The sequence below is a fragment of the Polypterus senegalus genome, chromosome 14 (assembly GCF_016835505.1).
Source record: "Polypterus senegalus isolate Bchr_013 chromosome 14, ASM1683550v1, whole genome shotgun sequence".
Classification (NCBI taxonomy): Eukaryota; Metazoa; Chordata; class Cladistia; order Polypteriformes; family Polypteridae; genus Polypterus; species Polypterus senegalus.
Window position 1 is genome coordinate 135,834,689 of NC_053167.1, and position 23,501 is coordinate 135,858,189.

The window sequence follows — 23,501 nt, forward strand, 5'->3', positions numbered from 1 at the left end:
GGTGATGAGAAAGAAGCCCTTACTGCACTCACGCCACAAACAGAGTCGCTTGTTGTATGCCAATGCTCATTTAGACAAGTCAGATTCATTTTGGAACAAAGTGCTTTGGACTGATGAGACATAAATTGAGTTATTTGGTCAGAAAAAAAAAAACGCTTTGCATGGCGGAAGAAGAACACTGCATTCCAAGAGAAACACCTGCTATCTCCTGTCAAATTTGGTGGAGGTTCCATCATGCTGTGGGGCTGTGTGGCCAGTTCAGGGACTGGGGCCCTTGTTAAAGTCGAGGGTCAGTTGAATTCAACCGAATATCAACAAATTCTTCTTCAGGATAATTTTCAAGCATCAGTCACAAAGTTGAAGTTACGCAATAAGACAATGACCCAAAACACAGTTGGAAATCTACAAAGGCATTCATGCAGAGGGAGAAGTACAATGTTCTGGAATGGCCGTCACAGTCCCCTGACTTGAATATTATAGAAAATCTATGGGATGATTTGAAGCAGGCTGTCCATCAAATTGAACTGAACTGGAGAGATTTTGTATGAAGAATGGTCAGAAACACCTCCATCCAGAATCCAGACACTCGTCAAAGGCTATAGGAGGACAGCGTCAAGAGGCTCAAAGGAGCAAAAGGAGGCTCAACTGAGTATTGATGTCATATCTCTGTTGGGTGCCCACATTTATGCACCTGTCTAATTTTGTTATGATGCATATTACATATTTTCTGTTAATCCGATAAACTTAATGTCCCTGCTGAAATCCTACTGTGTCAATAAGGCATGTCGTGTATTAAAAGGAACGCTCAGCCAATGAGAAACAAAAATCCAAAGAATTAAGAGGGGTTCCCAAACTTTTTCATATGACTGTATTTGCAGACACAAACCTGAATTGAGCAAATCATGGACGACTTTTTAAGAATATATTGAATTATTGAGGCAGGTTCACTCCTGATTTAATTTTTGCGCACAAGCATGTCCTCTGGAGATGGAGAGCAGTCCCCCAGTTGCCCTTAATACTGAGACGCCATTGGTTTCACGACCTGATGGGTGTCTTGTATGGTTTGAACAACCAGGATGGCTGCTTTCCACAGCCTATGTGGGGTGCAGACCCCCTAGTGGAGACGCGCCGCCCAAGAGAGGAGACCCCGGCCAGTTCTGCCACCTAACTTTGGTAATCCCTGAAGCGAACTGCAGTGCTCAGGAGGGTGTCAGGGGTCTCAGTGTCAAATTACTGACGGGTATTAGCCTTGAGACGTGTCGGATAATCCCGAGGATGCACTCTAATCTGCAACGTCCAAGGCAGAAGGGTGACAAACCAATTTAGCCTGATGCCGTGGAGCAGTCTTAGTGCAAAGAGCCACGCGGAGATCTCTTGTCATTTGTGAAGGCGCCTGAGAGCTCCCTCAAGGCCACCATTCTTTATTTTACACTAACGTCTGCGGATACCATCAGGTTAGCAGAAATTTAAGTCATCCCAGAGAGACACTTAATTTCAGAACCACCCATCCCGTTAGCCACATATCGTCATTTAGTGGAACCAAATGGAAAATTAACTGTAAGTGAATTAAGGAGAAAACACGTCTGAAAGACTGGCATGCAGATTGGGAGAGAAAATTGAGCCACCCACCCATCCATCCCTCCATCCAATGGCCTTAATAGTAATTCTGCAACAATACACAGGAATCTTAATAAAGACTGTCATCCATATTAGTCTGAACCAGGCCTGTGTGAACTTCAATAAATTAATGGAAGGAATAATTAAGGAAATGCCTGGGTGACACATGGCATGAACAGGAGTTTTACTGAACAAGCAGAACGCAGTCAGACCAAGAACGCCGTGTTTTACCAACATGGTGGAATTCTATGAAGAGGCAACAAAAGAATATGAGCAGAGTGGAACAGATGATATGATTTATCTGGACTTTCAGAAAGCATTTGATAAGGTGCCATATGAGAGGTGGGCATTAGAACAATCAGACCAGAACAGGGCATTTAGCCCAACAAAGCTCACCAGTCCTGTCCACTTCATTCTTCTAAAAAAAACATCAAGTCGAGTTTTCAAACTCCTTAAAGTCCTGCTGTCTACCACACTACTTGGTCACTTATTCCAAGTGTCTTTCGTCATTTTGTCATGTGGTGGGTGTGACAACGTGCTGTAACAGTGCATGCTTCTTGACCTGTCCTGACACTTTCATATCTCTGTATATATAAAATCCAACATTTGGTCTGTCTGTCCTCTTTTCACGAGAGAATTACTTAATGGATATAGATTAGGTTCTTTTCTAGAATTTGTTTGAACATTCTGGTTGATTTTGTGACTTCTGTCATCGTGCTAAGTATCACAGTTCACAGGGGAGGGGAGGGGAGGGGATAAGCGTGATGTCATAAGTAGGGAGTCGGTCTACCTGTGCGTTTTGGAGTGAACCTCACCTCCGCTCAGCTAGCGATACTCGTTTGCTTATTGATATTGAAAGTCTGTCTCCTGTTTCACTGCTACGCGAGTGGAGCTGCAGCGGATGGCTAGTAAAATATAATGTAATAGTGCCTTGACCATGGGAAAGGTGCTATATAAATAAAATGTATTATTATTATTACTATTATTATAATATAATATAATATAATATAATCGTGTGTTGAGCATGAGAAAGGTGTTATATAAATAAAATGTATTATTATTATTACTATTATTATAATATATAATATAATATAATATAATATCTCCGGTGGGCTGGCACCCTGCCCGGGGTTTGTTTCCTGCCTTGCGCCCTGTGTTGGCTGGGATTGGCTCCAGCACACCCCCGTGACCTTGTAGTTAGGATATAGCAGGTTGGAAAATGAATGGATAATATAATATAATATAACATAATATAATATAATCATGCGTTGAGCATGAGAAAGGTGCTATATAAATATAATGTATTTTTATTATTATTAGATAGATAGATAGATAGATAGATAGATAGATAGATAGATAGATAGATAGATAGATAGATAGATAGATAGATAGATAGATACTTTATTAATCCCAAGGGGAAATTCACAAACTCCAGCAGCAGCATACTGATAAAAAAAATAATTAAAGAGTGATAACAATGCAGGTATAACAGACAGACAATAACTTTGTGTAATGTTAACGTTTACCCCCCCAGGTGCAACTGAAGAGTCTCATAGTGTGGGGTCTCCTCAGTCTGTCAGTGGAGCAGGATGGTGACAGCAGTCTGTCGCTGAAGCTGCTCCTCTGTCTGGAGATGATCCTGTTCAGTGGATCATAATATAATATAATATAATAAAATATAATATAATATAATAAATATCTGCGGTGGGCTGGCACCCTGCCCGGGGTTTGTTTCATGCCTTGTGCCCTGTGTTGGCTAGGATTGGCTCCAGCAGAACCCCGTGACCCTGTAGTTAGGATATTGCGGGTTGGATAATAATAATATAATTTAATATAATTGTGCATTGATCATGGGAAAGGTGCTATATAAATAAAATGTATTATCATTGTTAGTATTATTAATATAATATAATATAATATAATATAATATAATATAATATAATATAATATAATATAATATAATATAATATAATATAATATAATATAAACGTGACTGCTGAAGGTGTGGGGGACACTGCAGCCTAGTGTTTTTTCTTTGGTTTTTGCCCCTCTATTTCTGTTGTTGCTGGCGCTGTTATTAAACATTTGGAGACTCAGTTGGCACCTCAACCACAAGGCCAAAAGACCAGTTAGCCCCCACTGGGCATTCTACCTAACGCAAATGTTCTTAAGTTGCCCCTATTTGTTTTTTTAATCTTTGTTCTGTAAGATTCAATGATTTAGGTGTTCTCGACAGTTGGGGTGTTCACTTTTACTCCAACATCACAGGACTTCGATCAGGGGGTGGTGGTGTAGATTTGAAAGCATGCATTCATGTTGTGATGGGTCACAATATTGAGTGAGCCAGAAAAAAGGCAGGAAGTTCCTTGCCTTAACCTGGAGCTAGATAGATAGATAGATAGATAGATAGATAGATAGATAGATAGATAGATAGATAGATAGATAGATAGATAGATAGATAGATAGATAGATAGATAGATAGATAGATAGATAGGTTAGCTTAGTAAAGTACGGCACTCGACGGCAGACAGCAGCCCGCTTTGGTCCACTCGTGCCCACCTATCTCTCTGCTCCTTGGCAGGCCTGCTCGGTTGGCTTTAAGCAGCATGTGGCCCAGTGGATTATATTTTCCATTATTCTAAAAAGAATTCTTGTTCCTCTCTGTATTCCACATGATTATTGGACTGGAATAATCTTCAGGATTCAGTAAATCGCCACTAACCCCCGTCATTTGGTGGATTAAGCGGCATGCCATTTAATTTCGCTCTTTCTGTTGCAGGCTGGCCCTGCGGCTATTTTAGGCCTCAAATGGCCCGAGTGACCAGTGGCTTTTTAACTCTCCCCCTGCTCTGCTGTCCTCCTCTGAGTCCATTCATCCTGCGGCCTCCAGTCACCGTCAGGCTGCGCTGCGAGCGTCACCATTTCCCAACCCAACAATCACCAAAACAGTGAGACATTTTCTGGGATTTGTGAACTTTTCTGTATTTCTTGTTGTGGAAGCCATTACTAGTGGTTGAGGGTGCAATTATCACACAGCTGGAAATGTCAAGAAGAACATACTGTACTGAGCTGTCAGTGAATACCGGGCAGGAAAAAGACCATTCCAACTCTACTACAGTAGAAAGACCCCCGGGATCACCTGTCTGCAGGATGAGGGCTAGAAATGGTAATTTTGCTTACGGCTTCCTTTGAGATTTGTTGGAAGAGAAGTCATCAAGGAGACGGCGCTGAGGGAAATGTTTAAGACTGAGAAGACAACATGAGAATGAATGGATGGACTGGAGAGACAGAGAGGGGTGAACAGTATGGTGGCAGTTTCTACCTGTACAGCCATAGGTAACTCTGACTGGACTTTCCTCTAGAAAACCCCCGGCGCCCTTGTTTTACATCTGCCGATCTTCTGCACCCTCTTAGTTCAATGGGATTTGGGTCTCAAGGGCCTTAGACCACTGTGCACCACACTGGCTCCACAATGTGCCTGTGCCCACTTTTCTTCAGAATGATGGCCCCCAAGTAGCCCTCTAATAAGCTGTCTAGGAAGAGCATTTACTGGAGATCTGGTTTGTCCTTCAGACTCTGGCGTCTGCGCTGACCCAGCCAGCTTAAGCGCTGCTAAGACACAATCTGCATGTTTAGCTCCGTCGCCCCCTGCTGAGCGGACTGCCTTCTCTTGTACAACATTCAGTTCCATTCGGTTTATCTTTGTACAAGGCGGCTCAGTGAGTTCAGGCACAGGGCACTGAATATCACATCACACCCTCGCCTTGCCTGGCTGTGTAAATTGACCACCGACAACTTCAGACATTCTGACCTGCTGATGCCTGCTGCAAATGGGCTGAGACTTTACTCAGTCAATGGTAGTTTCAGCTTGGGGTGCCACTTAGGTTTTAAAATCCTCCCCAAGCACTGGGTGAGTCTGGTAACCTGAGTAAGTGGCTTTGTCTGCTAAATGGGAGGGGCTTAATGTTGCCACAACTTACTAAAGGGGAGGAGCTTAACTCGACTGTAACACACTCAGCACAAAAAGAGAGGAGACTCACTCAAATAACATGAAACTAACTGGGAGCAGCTTATCTCTGCTATAACTCTTTCAGGGTGCTAAGTGGGAGGGGCCTAATTCAGCCACAAGTCGATCAAAGTGGTAATTGGGAGGAGCTTAAATCAGCTATAACTCACTGCATACAAAAAGAGAGGAGCTTAACTCAGATCTCAGGGTGCTAACTGGGAGGAGCTTATCTGGGCTATAACTCTTTTAGGATGATAAGAGGGAGGGGCCTAACTCAGACACAACTCTATCAAGGTGATAATTGGGAGGAGCTTAAACAGGCTATTACTCAGTTTATACAAAAAGAAAGCTTAACTCAGATCTGCGAGCACTAACTGGGAGGAGCTTATCTTGGCTATAACTCTTTTAGGAAGATAAGAGGGAGGGGCCTAACTCAGCCACAAGTCTATCAAGGTAATAAGGGGGAGGAGCTTAAACCAGCTATAACTCATTCTATAGAAATAGAGAGGAACTAAACTCAGATCTCAGAGCGCTAACTGGGAGGAGCTTATCTTGGCTAAAACTCTTTTATTATGCTGAGTGGTCTATCTCAGTCACAGCTCTGTCAGGGTGATAAGAAGGAGGAGCTTAACTCAGATAAAATCCACTCGGGGGTGCTGAGGGGGAGGGGCCTAACTCAGCTTCAACGCTAGTAGGATGATAAAGGGGAGGAGTTTCACTCAGCTATAACTCTTTCAGGATGTTCAGGGGAGGAGCTTAACTCTTCCACATCTAACTTAGGCTGTTAAAATTGTTCAGCTTAGCTTCGCCACAGTTAACTCAGGATGCTGCTAAGGGGGAGGAGCTTCAATGATGCGAGTGTATGTGAGTGCTTGTATTCACCTTGCGATGAGCTGATGACATGTCTAGGGATTGTTTCTGCTTCGTGCCCAATGCTTGCTGGAATGGACACATCCCTGGATTGATGGATTTAATCATTAAACATCTTTTCAGAGATATTATGGTAAGGTGTCATCAGATTTTAATGGCTGTTCCAGGCAATTCACAACACAGCAAAGCCGAACCTGTCCTCACCGTGATGATATCTCGCACTGCCACCTGGTGGATTCCTCCAGATTTACGTAAAGTACGCTCGCATGTATGAACAGTAAAACGCTTGCGTAGCAGGAGCCGTCCGCTGCAGCATGCGTCACGTCGCGTGAAGTATAAACCCGGCCTTAGAGTGAGTGTGTCGAGGCACTATGAGGGCACTGTGTGTCATTGTGCGTTAGCTTGTCTCTATAGGGTGTCTGCGAAAGGGCATTAGCATTGGCAGTGGCTGTGCAGCCATTGTGTCGACTTCTTTGTGTAGCTGTGTGTTATCTTGTGCTCACTGAGAGGTTTCTTTGTGTAATGGTGTGTTGGTTTGTGAATGTAGTGACTGTAAAATGTCTGAAACCTCTGCCAAGTAGCAGATCGGGGGAGATAGCACCCTTCAAAGCCATCTCCCCCCGTCCCTCCTTTAAGGAGGCGTCCCTCACAAGGGGCCTTTCTTAGGTGGCCCTGTAAGGAGTGTGTTGCAGTAATCTAGTCGAATAACTCATTTCTCAGCATCTTGTAATTTTATAAGGGATCTGACCTTTCAGTCAGTCAGTCGTTGTGTCTGCATATTTCTTTGTGTAACTGTGTGTCATCTTGTGCTCACTGGGAGGTTTCTTTGTGTAAAGGTCCATTGGTTTGTGAATGCAGCGACTGTAAAATGTCTGGTTTAATCGTACGCTAGCTGGAGTGTGCCGAGGCATTACGAGATCGCTGTGCATTAACTTATTTGTGCAGGACTCTTGTGAAATTGGGTCAGGTTGGATTTGCGTGTGTAGTTTTTTGTGTCACCTTGTAGAAAGCCATAAAGGTTTCTTTGTGTGGCTTTGCAACGACAACATTTATTTCTATAGCGCATTTTCCATACAAGCAAAGTGTCTCAAAGTGCTTTGCAAGATTGTGACAAAGTCACAGTGAGCTAGAATTTCACACTTGGATTTGGGGTAAGTTACTGAAACTCCAATTCTGGTCTGAGCTTTTATTTTGAAAAGACTGCCAGAGTTAAGGTGAACACAGGAAGGGCTTCTATGTTGATAGAGAGTGCAGCAGGAAGCTCATCATCATCCTGAGGAAGGACAAAGAACGGGGAAAGCAGGGAGATCCTCCATTTTGGGGAAACACAGGCCTGCGAGGAATTGTCTTGAGGATTACAAAATTACTACAAAGTATGACAAAATGGTTGTGTAGGTCTAGATTGGGATGGAGAAACTTCCAGATGACTACAATAATGGATGGTATTTACTGGATGTTCGAGACAAAGGAAAAAAAAAATAAACCAACCAGCATTGGATGACGTACAGAATGGGTGAGATCAGTCCAATTTTGTAATTATGTAACAATCAACTTATCCCCAAGTTGAGTTACTAGATGACAAGAAAAGAAAAGCAAATAAGATTGGGCAGTAATTGTAAAGAATACGTAAAAAAGAAAAAAAAAAACACATCAATTTGTACAATCTTAAGTAGAAGAGTAGCATCCTCAGGGACAGTGTGATGATGGTAAGTCTCTGAAGATGACTCCAGTGATAAAGTCAGTAGGCTGGTGGGGGGACAGAAATAAACAACAAACAAAAACTACAGTTATGCTGGAAGAAACCAAAAAAAATGTGCAGGGGCACCAAGGCCAAAAGACCACCCGGCTCCCCACTGGGCATTCCACATCACATAAACGTCCTTAAGTCAGTCCGCTTTGTTTCCTTGCTTCACGTGATATTAATTTGATGATGTTGGTCTCGTGGACAGATGAGACCCCCCACCCTCCCTCCATCATCTCAGGGGGCTGCACAGTGACCTGATCAGGTGGTGGTGGCGCAGATCGGTACCTCAGAGGAACTGAAAAAGACAGCAGGGAGTAGTGGGGCTTAGTACAGATTGTGAATCTCTGAAGAATATGAGAATACTTTACGCATGAACTAAGATGTAGCTACAAAAAGCCAAATTAAAATAATGAGTTTGTAGCCAATTTTTTAAATGTTCTGCAGTATTAGCCTGGCAGATTTGTACTGGTAAAGTATTCCAGATTTTAAGTGCATAACACCAAAAGGCCGCCTCACCGCTTCTTTTAAGCTTGGTTTCTTGGAATTATAAGCAGACCACCATTAGAAGATCTGTGGTTATAACTTGGAGTGTAAGGGGGGCAGACATTGCAAAATATTGGCGAGATTATTTAAGGTAGTATTTTAGTATTAAGGTAGTATTAGTACACGGGTGTCGAACTCTGGTCCTAAAGGGCCGCAGTGGCTGCAGGTTTTCATTCTCACCATCTTCTTCATTAATGAGCTGTTTTCGCAGCTAATTCACTTCTTTTGCCGTAGTTTTAATTAACGTGGTTCAGGCCCCTTAGTTGTTTCTTCGTCCTTAATTAGCATCCAAACAATAAAGAAACGCAAAATGAGTCGCCACATGACTGGCTCACCTGTGGCCATCACACAATATCTGAAAATAAAGAAAGGTGATGGTCTCAGTCATGTTAGTCTGCTCAGGTCACCAAAACATCTTGACGTTGCTCTTAGAGAAAACGGAAAAATCAACACTTTTGGAAATGATTGCTGTGGCAGAACGAGAGCAACAACAGGCCATGGAATTAAATAACGCGTTTAATTAACAGCAAGAATTGGTTTCTGATTAAGAGATTGGTTGGAGTTTGAAGGCCCAGTTTAGCTGATCACCTGTTGGCTTGTTTCACAACTCATTTCTGTTTCACTGTCGTTTAATGAAGAAAGGAATCAATTCAGAGAACCGAATCCTTAAAAACAGGGCTAATTAAAATGAAGGGGAAAAGAGTTAATTAGCAGTGAAAACTGATCACGGATTAGAAAAAGGGTTAGAATGAAAACCTGCAGCCACTGCGGCCCACCAGGCCTGGAGTTTGACACCCGTGCTTTACATAATGAAGAAAGAGAAAAAAGACAAAATTAAATAAGAATTAAAATTAGGGAACGCTAATTAACATAGAATAAAAGTAAGGTCCAATGGCCAGGGAGGACAGAAAAAACAAAAAAAACTCCAGACGGCTGGAGAAAAATAAAATCTGCAGATGGTCCGAGGCCACGAGACCACCTGGACCCCACTAAGGTTTCTATATTAGTGGTATTTTCAAGTTAATTCTAAATAACACGGGTAGCCAGTGTAACGATGCTAAGGCTGGGGTGATTTGCTCAGATTTTCTTTTTCTAGTTAAGATTCTGGCCGCTGCATTCTGCACTCACTGTAACCTGTGAACCACCAGAGGAGGCCATAAGATAAAAGGCTTTTATTCAGCGGGACCACTAGCACAGAGTACAGTACAGACTCAGGAATACAACACACACACATACACACTATCTTACAGACAGACCTCAGTATGTGCGTCTCGGGAACTGCAGGTCTGACATTGTGGTCAGCAGCACAGGAGCGCCGCAGGGGACTGGACTTTCTCCGGTCCTGTTCAGCCAACATACATCGGACCTCCAATACAACTCGGAGTCCTGCCACGTGCAAAAGTTCGCTGATGACACTGCTATTATGGGCTGCATCAGGAGTGGGCAGGAGGAGGAGTATAGGAACCTAATCAAGGACTTTGTTAAATGGTGCGACTCAAACCACCTACAACTGAACACCAGCAAGACCAAGGAGCTGGTGGTGGATTTTAGGAGGCCCAGGCCCCTCATGGACCCCGTGATCATCAGAGGTGTCTGTGCAGAGGGTACAGACCTAAAAATACCTGGGAGTGCAGCTGGATGATAAAATACTGATGCTCTGTGCAAGAGAGGACCGAGCCGACTATACTTCATTAGAAGGCTGGCGTCCTTCAACATCTGCAATAAGATGCTACAGATGTTCTACCAGACGGTTGTGGTGAGCGCCCTCTTCTATGCGGTGGTGTGCTGGGGAGGCAGCATGAAGAAGAGGGACACCTCACGCCTGGACAAACTGGTGGGGAAGGCAGGCTCTATTGTAGGCACAGAGCTGGACAGTTTGACATCCGTGGCAGAGCGACGGGCGCTGAGCAGACTCCTGTCAATCATGGAGAATCAACTGCATCCACTGAACAGGATCATCTCCAGACAGAGGAGCAGCTTCAGCCACAGACTGCTGTCACCATCCTGCTCCACTGACAGACTGAGGAGACCTCACACTATGAGACTCTTCAATTCCACCTGGGGGGTAAACGTTAACATTATATAAAGTTATTGTCTGTTATACCTGCATTCTTATTATTCTTTAATTTAATATTGTTCTTTATCAGTATGCGGCTGCTGGAGTATGGGAATTTCCCCTTGGGATTAATAAAGTATCTATCTATCTATCTATCTATCTATCTATCTATCTATCTATCTATCTATCACAGCACTTCTTCTTCTCCTTCTTTCCTTCCGTCCGCCTTGACTCCTCCACTGACAAGCTTCATCCCGCTATCTCCCAACTCGTCTCTGCGAGGCCGCCAGCTCCTTTGTAAGCCGTACCCAGGAGTATTTCAAGTGGCTTGTTTCAGAGCTCTTGAATTACACCCAGGTATGGCGGAAGCCCAAAATGGGGCTCTGCAGCTCCCACAGCTCCCCCTGGTGGCATCCACAGAACCCAACAGGGCTGTGCCAACTCCTGTAAGGAGTGCATTGTAGTGATGGGAAGTTCGGATCATTTTACCGACTCGGACCTTTGAGTCTCGTTCAGCAAAATGAACGAATCATTTTTCGAGTCATTTCGTTCGATTCTGTTTCCGGCTCAGACTGCATAGGTTAAGCTTATGGGGCTGTCACGTGATGAACGAACGACTCGAAAAACCCGAAGACTCGAAACAAGTGAATCAATTCCAATACAGAAACTATAGGAAGTTGCAAATGCATGCGACTGAACGAATCACTCCCACGAGACGACTTGTTCTTCCCGAGTCACATTAAAGATTCGTTCAAGAACAACCCATCACTAGTGCGTTGCAGTAATCTAGTCGAATAAATTCAAAAGTGTGAACTCATTTCTCAGCGTCTTGTAATTTTATAAGGGGTCTGACGTGTACTCACTATCCCTGAGTGAAACAATGCAGTCCTAGCGATCTGATTAATATGTGATTTCAAGTTTTAAGCTGTTGTGTTGAGGCGTATTGGTTTGTGTATCGACTGTAAAACGTCTGGCGCGGTCGTACGTCCGCTTGAGCGTGTTGAGGCGTTGTGCGATCACTTTGTGTCGTTGCTCTTTAGCTTATGTGAGCTCTCTTGGGGGGCATCAGCTTGGCATTAGGGGTGACGTCTCTCTGTGTCATCGTGTGTCACGTTGGACACATCAGGAGTTTCTCTGCTTCTGTCGTTCGTGTTTGTGTGACGGCCGTCCAACGTCTTGTGGAATTGTGTGCGTTAGCCTCATGGGTTTGGCGTAATGCCGCATTCGCCTGTGGGGTCACTTTGAGTAAACACGGGTTCGCTCGCTACTAAGGCTGCCATTCTTTACTCATTTTATGCACGTTTTTCTCAACCTGTTTTGCTGATCTTTATAGGAAATTATATGTTTTTGGGAGGCAAATTCATTTCTGAAATTGTTAATTGTCAGTGAGTTATGAATCTTTGGTTCCTTATTTCCATGTTGTCGTGATTTTCTGTTAGGATGCGCTCCCCGTTGCTGGGGGGTCTGGCCTCGGAGGCCGTGTCACCTGACATCAGTGATATGACATGTTAAAGGGTTGCCTGTGACAAACTTTCATCACCTGAGTTTCCAGATAATTCAGATCTCTTTGTGGTGGCGGTTTTGCTCTTTATTGGCATTTAGAGACAACTTTTTGGCTAAGACTTCGATCTGCGGATTTCTTTTGAACTACAGATAGGACGGATTCTCAGGTGAAATCCTTTTTTGTTTGTGCACATTGACGTATTTTTCTCCGTTATTTAAAGTTTGCCTCCTTTTACAGCAAACCTAAAACTCAAATGTGAGCTGATTTTTCAGGGTGCTGGCGTCATCTGCTTGGTGAGTCCTGGAGATGTCACAAGTGAAGCACGATGGCATTCACCTGTCAGACGGAGAGACTCCCAATCACACACTGTCATGTTCTCTCATCTCTTCTAGTTTAATGTCTGGACTGGCAGCCCTGGACGCCAAAGCCTCCAGTCGCCTGGGCATCATCACCATCTCCTACTACCTGTGGACCACCTTTGTTGCAGTTGTGGTGGGCATTATCCTGGTGTCCATTATTCATCCTGGTGGTGCTGCCCAGAAAGAGACGACAGAGGACAGCGGCAAACCCACGATGAGCTCTGCAGACGCCCTTCTGGACCTCATCCGGTAAGTAGGCATCTCAGTAGGGGCTTTGGCGTTGGGAGGTGGGGGGGGTGTACAGCTGTGAACAATCTGGACGTGAACAGGCCATTCAGCCCAACAAAGCTTGTCAATCCTAGTCAGTTAAATCTTCTAAAATAACATCAAGTCGAGTTCTGCAGATCCCTGAAGTCCTACCATGCTACTTGGTCTCTTATTCCAGGTGTCTGTGGTTTTCTGTATGTGAAGAAATACTTCCAAATGTTTGTGCGAAATTTACCCTTAAGTTTCCAACTGTGTCCCCATGCCCTTGATGAACTCATTTTAAAGTCACCATCTCGATCCACTGGACTAATTCCCTTCATAATTTTAAACTCTTCACTCAGGTCTCCTCTTCATCTCCTGTAAAGACTCAGCTCTTTGAATCTTTCCTCATCACTCTTCCCCTGTAGCCCTGACTCAGCCTCGTCTCTCTTCTCTGGACCTTCTCTTGTGGTGTTATGTCCATTATGTAGCCTGGAGACCCAAACTGCACACAGGACTCCAGATGAGGCCCCACCAGTGTGTTATAAAGACTGAGCAGAACCTCTTGTGACTTGTACTGCACACGCCAAGACGCTATATAACCTGACATTCTGTTAGCCTTCTTAATGACTTCTGAACACTGTCGGGAAGCTTAGAGCCCATTATGACTCCTAAATCCTTCTCATAAGGTGTACTCTCGATTTTCAGACCTTCCGTGTAATTCTTTACCCTTACTGACATTAAACTTCATCTGCCACAAATCTGCTCAAGCCTGTCTGCTGTCCAAGTCCTTCTCTGATGATATAATGGATTCCAAATTATCTGCCAATCCACCTATCTTGGTATCACCTGCAAACTTAACCAGCTTGTTACTTATATTTCTATCCAAATCATTTATAGATAATAGGAATAGCAGAGGCACCTGCACTGCCCCCTGCTGGTCACCACTCAACATCAGCCAATTCTGATGAGGTTCCTGTGTCTGAGCCAATTCTGCACCCATCTGCACACCCCACATCTTGAACTGCCACTTCTTTTAGTTTGATGCCCACCCTCTCATGTGGCACCTCATCAAATGCTTTCTGAAAGTCCAGATCAGTAATATCATCTGCTTCACTTTCGGTCATATTCTTTTGTTGCTTCCATTGTAGAGAAAAAAAACCTTCTTCAGAAAAACGACAAGCAGAGCCTCCTGCTGAGCAATCAGAGTAAGAAAATGCACAAAGCTGACTCAGTTCAAAGAAGGAGGGACCTTATTTCTATTGCAATTCTTATCTTTCATGCAAAATACTCTCCTCCTTCTGGTTCTTTCCACCATTACCTAATGCCCATCACCTCGATCAGTTCCCATTATTGAGCTGGAATCAGGAGGACCCCCGTATAAAATACTGGACCACTCAAATGAATGGCTCCTTATTGCACAAGCATCCCTCAAGGCTCCAGATTTAGGCAACTGCCAGTGTTTGTGCAGGCAGACAGGCTGCCAAGAAAATTTGCTGTCATTTGAACCCTGGATGTGTGCACAATTTACACACACAAACACACACACACACGCGAGCGCACACATATACATGCACATGCATACCATCACTGTCACCAGGTGTTCAGGCCACATCTATCTATTGTATAGTGCCTTTCATATCTATCTATCTCTGTCTGTCTGTTATATAGTGTCTTATCTATCTATCTATCTATCTATCTATCTATCTATCTATCTATCTATCTATCTATCTATTTATTTAGCTTCAAAGCTCTGTACCCGTGGCCCCCAAGGATACCAGGGCGGTTGTCCCCACATGGTCTGGGGAAGGTGTAAGCCCACCTCTGGTCCTCCTGGGCATCCCGGCTGGGTCGCCCCCCCAGCCATCTCCGACACTATCTATCTAATACCACCTTTTATATCTATCTACTGTATCTATCTACCTATCTGTCTATCTATCTATCTATCTATCTATCTATCTATAGTGCCTTTCAAATCTATCTATCTATCTATCTATCTATCTATCTATCTATCTATCTATCTATCTATCTATCTATCTATCTATCTATCTATCTATCTATCACACACAGACGTGATGCCCTCGTGTTTCGCAGTCTACTGAGTCTTTTTTTAGTGAGATATTTTAAGTGACCCACATTACCATTTTGTATTCTGTTTTCAGCAGCTATCCCCGCCCGTGTGCAAGTCCATGATCTTTAGCAATGACACCCACTGCTGTCCCCTGACCCCCACTAGTGGCTCTCACAAGGTGTGCACGTAGGAAGTTGTGCCATAAAGATAACTGCCTCCTTTTTATTTGAACCATCGAGGCACCACTCCACCCAAAGTTTGGCCCCAGCTTCCTATGCCAGTCTAAATGCCTTGGACCACTAAGCCTGCGCCTTCTTCCTAGAAGACCACCACTCTTTCCAGATGGACTCCTTTGTTCCCCACCCTGTCAAATCCAGACAGGCTATGCCCCGATGACTTCATGCTTCACCTTTCCTGCTAATCCAATTCATGATTGCTGGCCTCGGCTGAGACTTAATCAGATTTCGAGTCGACCATTGGAGTTATTTATGGAGGGAGTGGACGACTTATTTTCAGAGCCCGTCTTTCTTATGCAAGAGGCTAATTAAAGTGAGAGACACGCGCTCCGCTATTTATTCCTCTTGCACAATGTTACGGTTATTTGCATAAGAAAGTGTAAGGTTGTGACATAACATGGCTGTCTGACATCTTTGTCAGCCGTAGTGCTTGAGTGAAACACGGTGGGAAGTGGTGGGCAGCCGGGCACTAAGTTTAGAAAGCCCCTTTAGGACCGTTGTCCCCTCAACACCAATATGATAATATACAACGTATGAAGAGTGGCATTCTGTTCAGGGAGCAGGGGCGCCTTTCGCTTGGTGCATGAGGCCTCAGGGGGTTGAGATGGGCTGCAAAGGGTAGAAGGCGATACATTAAAGTGCCTTCAGGTGGTCTGCATGTGGGCAATACATAGAAGTGCCCTCTTATGGTCTACACATAAAAGTGTTCTCAGGTGGTCTGCATGTGGGCAACACATAGACATGCCTTTTAGGGGGTCTGCATGGGGAAAATACATAGACGTGCAATTTAGGTGGTCTTTATGTGAGCAAAACACATAGAAGTGTCTTTCAGGTGGTCTACACATAGAACATAGAACTATCCTCAGGTGGTCTATGTATGGGTAGCACAAAGAAGTGCCTTTTATGTGGTCTGTATGTGGGCAATAAATAAAAGTGCCATCAGGTGGACTGCATTTGGGCAACACATAGACATGCCTTTTAGGTGGTCTACTAATGGGCATTACATAGAAGTGTCCTCAGGTGGTCTGCGTGTCGGTAATACATAGAAGTACCCTCTTATAGTCTACACATGGGCAATACCTAAATGTGCCCTCAGGTGGACTGCGTGTGGGCAGCACATAGACATGCCTTTCAGGTGGTCTACTCATGGGCAACACATAAAAGTGCCCTCAGGTGGCCTGTGTGTGGGCAATACCTAGAAGTGCCCCCAGGCATTTCACATGGTACAAATGCCATCTGCCACAGTTAGTCCAGTTATGCAATACTGGGCCTGAAATGACAGGCAGCCTACAGACCCCTAAAAATGGGAAGAAAGCATCATGAAGGTTTCCATTCATCCCTCATAGTGGTCAAAGTATCTATCTATCTATCTATCTATCTATCATATAGCGCCTTTTATATCTATCTATCAATCTATCTAACTATCTATCTATCTATTATATAGTGCCTTACACATCTATCTATTATATAGTGCCTTTCACATCTATCTATCTATCTATCTATCTATCTATCTATCTGTCTGTCTGTCTGTCTGTCTATCTATCTATCTATAGCGCCTTTCACATCTATCTATCTATCTATCTATCTATCTATCTATTATATAGTGCCTTTCACATCTATCTATCTATCTATCTATCTATCTATTATATAGTGCCTATCTATCTATCTATCTATCTATCTATCTATCTATCTATCTATTATATAGTGCCTTTAACATCTATCTATCTATCTATCTATCTATCTATCTATTATATAGTGCCTTTCATATCTATCTTTTATATAGTGCCTTTCAAATCTATCTATCTAATAATAACTTGAAAAACTAGACACTCAAAGATGAGCACTTCTAAAAGACAGCAAATCCAAAACTGAGCCTCAGCCTTAATAAGTTAACTCCTCAGCAATGGTGCTGAGACATTTCAGGAGTGGGGTCCTCCTTTTCTGGAGCCCTGAAGCTTCAGCTTTTAATGGGGGTATGGGGGGTCCGTCCCAACAAACAATGAGGTCTGGGTATCCGCTGTTATCTTCTTCAATGGGGTTGTTCCTGCACAGATCACCACAAGTGTTATTTTTTTGATACTTTAATAAGCTTTGCATTTTATTTTAGCTATTATTTTGTATTGAGTTACACTTACATTGTTATTATTATTCTTTTTTTTTTTAAACCCTTCTCGTTCAGTAGACACACATTAACTTTTTAACCAATGTGGACTAAAGTCACTTCTGGGGCCCCTCTGACTTTAGGTGGTCTGAAGCTTAAGCTTCATCAGTTTTCCTAGCAGACCTGCCCCTGCATCTCAGACCTTTTCAAGACTATGGTGGTCCCACAGGGTGTGCCGTCTCCTTGTGGTTCACAGCACAAGATGAATGATAAACTGAATTAACATACACCTATAGAAACATGTAGGTGGCACTATGGGTACACATTAATTTGAAAACCAAAATATATTCTATGAAAATATCAAATAACAAGACTCAATAAAATATTAACAAAGACACATAACAAAACAACAGTCGAAAATAAGCAGCTAAAGAAATCAGAACCCAGGTGCAGTGCTCTGGTAAAACCAGACTTTAAGTCCTGATGATCGTCACTTTGAGTTCTTTCTGGTTTTCTAACCCTTTTCACCTGTCATACCAGTATAAGAAATGAGCAGACGAGGGGAGACCACTCAGTCCACTTGTCACTCGTTTGTTTAGCTAACAGCTCAGCTGTCACTCATATCTTATCCAGGTCCTTCTTAAAGGTTGTCGATGTTTCTTCTTCATCTCCATGTCTCCTTCTTTTGCTCCAGAGTCCCACAAGTCTTAGCGTAAAGACGTGCTTCCTGCCTTCAGTCCTAAATGCACGTCCCCTTAATCTCCACTGATGTCCTCAAGGTCCTGATTCATCCTTAAGTTGAAGGAATTCCATTCTATCTATTTTATCAATATCTAAGTGTTCGGTTAGGTCCCCATGCAGTCTCCTCTGCTCAAGACTTCTTCTTCTTCTTCTTTTCCCACTTCTATGTGGATTCAATGTGCTTCACCAACCCCCTCCATATAGCTTGGTCCTGCACCTCCTCGCCAGTTCAGAAATCTAGCAAACGAGATGAGACACTTCAGCCCATTTGATTCGCTAATAGCTACACTGTTCCCATAGCCCTTCCAGATCCTTCTTAACGGTTCTCTGGGATTCTGTTTCCACCTCCATGTTTTGGTAGCTTGCCCCAGATTTCCACAACTCTTTGTGTCAGGAAGTGCTTCCTGGTTTCCTGGTTCACCATTAAGCCGAAGGAATTCTGCCGGATCTTCTTGATGGATGCCTTTGAGGACTTTAAAGGCCTGAATGAGGTGCTCACCTCTGGATGAAGTCCTCTACTTCGTTCCTTTTGGGCCTCCACTTTCTGCTTGTTCTTCTTCCAGCTCGTCCTGTGGGCTTTACCTCCCAGTCCGTAGCAGTGATGTGCGTTTATGACTTGTCTGCACAGCCGTTGATACCCTGTGATGTCTTTTATTCTGTCCCACTAGTTGTATGACCAAAAGGTCTGTTAGACGAAGCCTGTGAAAACTCAACTTTCTGTTTTCCTTTTCAGCAACATGTTTCCATCAAACCTGATCGAGGCCACCTTTCAGCAGGTAGGTGTTTGAGCCACCAGCCCAACCTGTCCTTGTGTAGTTTTAGTGGATGTTAAGTGTCGAAAGAACTTCTAGTCCAAAATTGAAAATGTGAGTGAGGCTTCCTGTCTCGTTAGGTGGAGCCGTGGCCTTTCGGGGAGGGCGGAAGGGCTGGGATTGACAGAGCACCAGAAATGAAGGGTCTGACCATGTGAACTTGACAGGACCAGCGCTTGAGCTCAGGGTTTGTGTTTGAATGCCTCCTAATTACTAACGTAAAGAGTCGCCATATAAAAAACACTCAAACACTCACACGGTGCCTGTAATAAGCATTCACTCCTCTCGAGTCTTCACGTTTCCTTCTTCTACAACATGGAAGGCCTGCCTGAATTTGGCTTTTTTTTTTTACATCAATCAGCGGAAAGACAAGACCCTTTGATGTCAAAGTGGTCGGCAGATCACCGCAAAGTGGTCTAAATGAATTCTAAATATAAAACTCAGAATAATGGAGGGCTGGAATATTGTGGATGAAATTGAACATCTTGTTAAAGAAAGCAACTTATCCTCTGACAGGTGTGACAGATAGGGGGCGCTATCGCTCCCTTGAACACTTGTCCAAGATGTCCGACATGATGTAAAAGTCCAAATATTTGACTTTATTTTCCAGTTACGTGCACAAAGCACTCTCCACCCCACTATACTCATAAATCACTAATCAATACACTACAATAAACAATAATCACAATCCTCCACTCCCAGACACGTTGCCACCCTTCCACCCAGCTCAGCTCACCATCTGGGAGCTCCCATAATCCTTTTATAATCCCTGACCCGGAAGTGTTCCAATCCCAGAGTCCATGTCATCTCCTATCACTTCCGGGTCAGATCAAAAGTCCTTTTCTTTACCCCGGAAGCACGTCATTCCCCTTGTCCACGTGACTCGGACGTACTTCCGGGGCGTAAGGCAAATCAACATCATTCCTCCCTGCAGTGTCTCCTAGTGGCCCCCCGTGGTATCCAGCAGGGCTGTGCATAAAGACTCCAATGTCCATGATGCCCTGCTGGTCTTCGGGACACCTCCATACTGCAGGGAGGGCTCCACCTGGCAGTTTGGGGGTATTGGCTGGGATGAACGGCCGGCCATACACCACACAGGACAAATCAGTTATCAGGCAAGGGATCTTTTAAGGACTCCTCGGCAAAATGCCTTGGAGGGAGCGTTGGTCTAAAGCAGTCCATTACAGTGTCCTCCCACTGTCCAAAGACACGCAAGTTAGGTGCATTGACGATCCTAAATTGTCCCTAGTGTGTGCTTGGTGTGTGTGTGTGTGTGTGCCCTGCCCGGGGTTTGTTCCTGCCTTGTGCCCTGTGCTGGCTGGGATTGGCTCCAGCAGACCCCCCGTGACCCTGTGTTAGGATATATAGTGAGTTGGATAATGGATGGATAATTAGTTTGCCAGTGACTGTAACTGTGGCCATCATATAATTATAACAATAAACTGCTACTAAAGGTTTATATCATTTTAAAAAATCATAAGACAGTATAAAGGTGTATTATGGCTTCATAGGGAAAGGCGCCCTCGGTACGAGACACAAGAAAGTCGAAGGGAGACCACTCTCGATTTTGCTAATTTCAAAAGTGGAAAAAAAAGTATTTCTGCTACCTCCGATTCTGTTCAGTTTTAGCTTTTTTTATGCACTTTTTGATGTGCTGCTGTCAGATGTGACCAAAATATAAAAGGGAAACAATGAATAAATGTAACTTTTTTCTTTCGATACGTTTGTGTTTTGTTCTTTTTTTAATTTTTCATTACCTGCTGCTTACCGGCCCCTGAAAATGTCTGGCCCTGCTAAATTTCTTGGTTTGAAATTGAATTTGTCATTGAGTGGTCCCTCTGTGAACGGTTTGTCGCAATCGGAAGCTTCCTGTCTGACAGACCGGGCTGCCGAGAGCACCTCTGACCTTTGCAGTTCAGAATCTCCGCCCCCTACTCTGAGCTCCGCCCTCACGAGGCGCTGGATTGGTTTAGAAAGGTGGCACTCAGTGAGCCATCAAATTGCTCCCACCCTCTTTCTAAGCAAACTTCCCTCCTGGTTGTCCCCTGATGTATGCGCTACACGTCTGGCTCAGTGAGAATATGTTAATCCAAGCTTTGATGAACCCCAGAGCAAACATGTAAAATAAAAATGAGGCCCTCTTAGTGTGAAATTAAATTAAATTAAATTAAATTAGAAAAACAACAACTATCAAGAATACATCCATCCATTTTCTAACCCGCTGAATCCGAATACAGGGTCACGGGGGCTGCCGGAGCCAATCCCAGCCAACAAGGCAGGAACCAATCCTGGGCAGGGTGCCAACCCACTGCAGGACACACACCCACACACCAAGCACACACCAGGGCCAATTTAGAATCGCCAATCCACCTAACCTACATGTCTTTGGAGTGTGGGAGGAAACCCACGCAGACATGGGGAGAACATGCAAACTCCACGCAGGGAGGACCCGGGAAGCGAACCCAGGTCCCCTAACTGCGAGGCAGCAGCGCTACCACTGCACCACCGTGCCGCCCTATCAAGAATACATTTGGGGGAAATAATATTCCAAATGTTAATGTTGTTCTGACATGACGTTTTGACCAGACATTGGTATTAACTCAATAAAATGACACAGCTAAAGATATCGTAACATTCCAGTTCATAAAATAGTGCTGCACAATAAAGTGGAATCTTCTTCTTCTTCATCTTTTCCCTCTTCTCTGCGGAGTCGATATTTTCTAGGTTTCAGTAAGAAAAAGCGCTAAAGCTGTGGATCCCTCTAATGAGTTGTGCAGGACCACTCCATGTTAGTCAATAAGAACTTCCACTCTTTAAAAAACGATTACCTATCATGAAGTGGAGTCAGATTCATAGCAGAAAGGATGTGAGGCCAGCAAAAGCCTTCACAAGCCAGGCCTGGCCTCCTGTGCCTGTCTGGACGAGGCTTCGCCCCAAATGGGTTACACTCCTAACTCCATGGGCCTGCTTTAGGCCTTGTAGCCCCAAAACGGATTCAGGCCTAAAAAAAGAACTTAAATGTTTAGAATCCTCATATTTCAAAATATTCAAATCCTAACACAAAGCAGAAGAGAGAACCCCAGTCAGAGGGCTTGATTTCTCCTGCAGTGCATAATTAACCCCGAACACATTCCAGGTCATTCCTCATCCTTGTCAATCCCCGAGATACTGAAGTTTAGATGTCGCTCTCACCCAGAACTCTCCACATCTCCATCTCATTTTGTCTCTTTCAGTATCGGACGAAGAAAATTAAAAACTTCAAGTCCCCAAAAGCGGCGGCGTTACCTGAGACTTCCACACAGCGTGTCATCTTCTACGGAATCCAGGATGGCAACTGGACAGACATTCAGAACTTCACGCTGGACATTACGGTCCCTCAGGATTTTGTCTACCGGTCTGAGCCTGACAGCAGCAAGGGAATGAACGTCTTGGGCATCGTCATCTTCTCTGCCACAATGGGTAATGTCAAAATTGATAGAGAATCACTTGGAAGTAATGTGGTATTTGGGCACTGGGTGACCTGCCTGTTGGGTGGACAAGGTGGCAAACTGCCGCATCTGTTTCATGAGCCCACTGCAACAGAGGCAAAGTAGGCTGGAGCCCACTTCAGATGTGTCAATCAGGTAATCAACGAATACTGACAGGTCATGTCACCTTCAAACCCGCACAATCCTTGCCTTCAATTTTGTACCTCTAAATGGCTGGCATCCCATCCAAGTAAAGAACTTTGTCCCATCCCAGCCAGGACATCCACCCATGTGCGCTGTCTATCACAAAACGTACCCTGCGTAGGAATCCTTTTTGTTCATAAGAATTACTTCTGAAACCACTTCAGGATTTTTGGTGTCCAGATCCTCCCTGTGATGGTGCGGGTCGGCTCCTAGCTCCTGTAAAAGGCACTATATAGCGCCTGACCCGACACAGATTGGACACGGGAGGCACGTGTAAAATAAAAGGATTTTTTATTCCTCTTCAGTTGGAGGGCACGTCTTCCCCGTACCCCCAGCCACAACACAGTCCCAAACACCAGTAGTACAGCACAAACACTCTTCTCTGGCACCACCACTCCTTCCTCGCAACCTTGTCCTCCTCCACCCGACTCTGGCCGATGAGTGGTGGTTGCTGGCTCCCTTTTATAGGTCACCTGGAAGTGCTCCAGGTGTTTGATCACCAAGATCCGGTGGCACTTCTAGGTGTGATGAAGCTGTTGCCCACACGGGCTCAGGAGTCCCAAACACAGCACCCCCTGGCGGTACCTGCGGGACCCAACAGGGCTGCCCCCAACTCCAATTCCCAGGGAGCCCTGTGGGAAATTGAGGCACTACACCAGTCCAGGGGGGCGGCCATCTAGCGTCCAGGGGGAGGTATTGCACTGTCCAGGGCTGCTCCCCCTGAATACAGTGTGCAGGGGCGTCCCGGCTGGGCATGGACGCCAGGCACCTGTCACACTCCCTCTTTCTTTGGGGTGCCTCTTGAACCCGACAGCGTCGATAACATAACCAGATGAGCATGGCTGATGAGGACAAAACATACACGAAGCAAGGGGGATGGTGAAAAAGTGTCCAAAGTCCAAAGCAAGGGTTCAAAAAGTGCAG

The 23,501-nt window shown here is 44.4% G+C and overlaps 1 protein-coding gene across 1 annotated transcript in view; it reads left to right on the forward strand.

The window, feature by feature from the left end:
* Window positions 1-23,501, forward strand: part of LOC120514991 (excitatory amino acid transporter 5-like) — a 152,815-nt gene that overhangs the window by 102,986 nt on the left and 26,328 nt on the right. Inside the window, exons 3-5 of the mRNA XM_039735666.1 lie at window positions 12,733-12,948; window positions 18,828-18,870; window positions 22,140-22,365. Coding sequence (XP_039591600.1) covers window positions 12,733-12,948; window positions 18,828-18,870; window positions 22,140-22,365 — 485 coding nt within the window. The remainder of the gene's footprint in view (window positions 1-12,732; window positions 12,949-18,827; window positions 18,871-22,139; window positions 22,366-23,501) is intronic.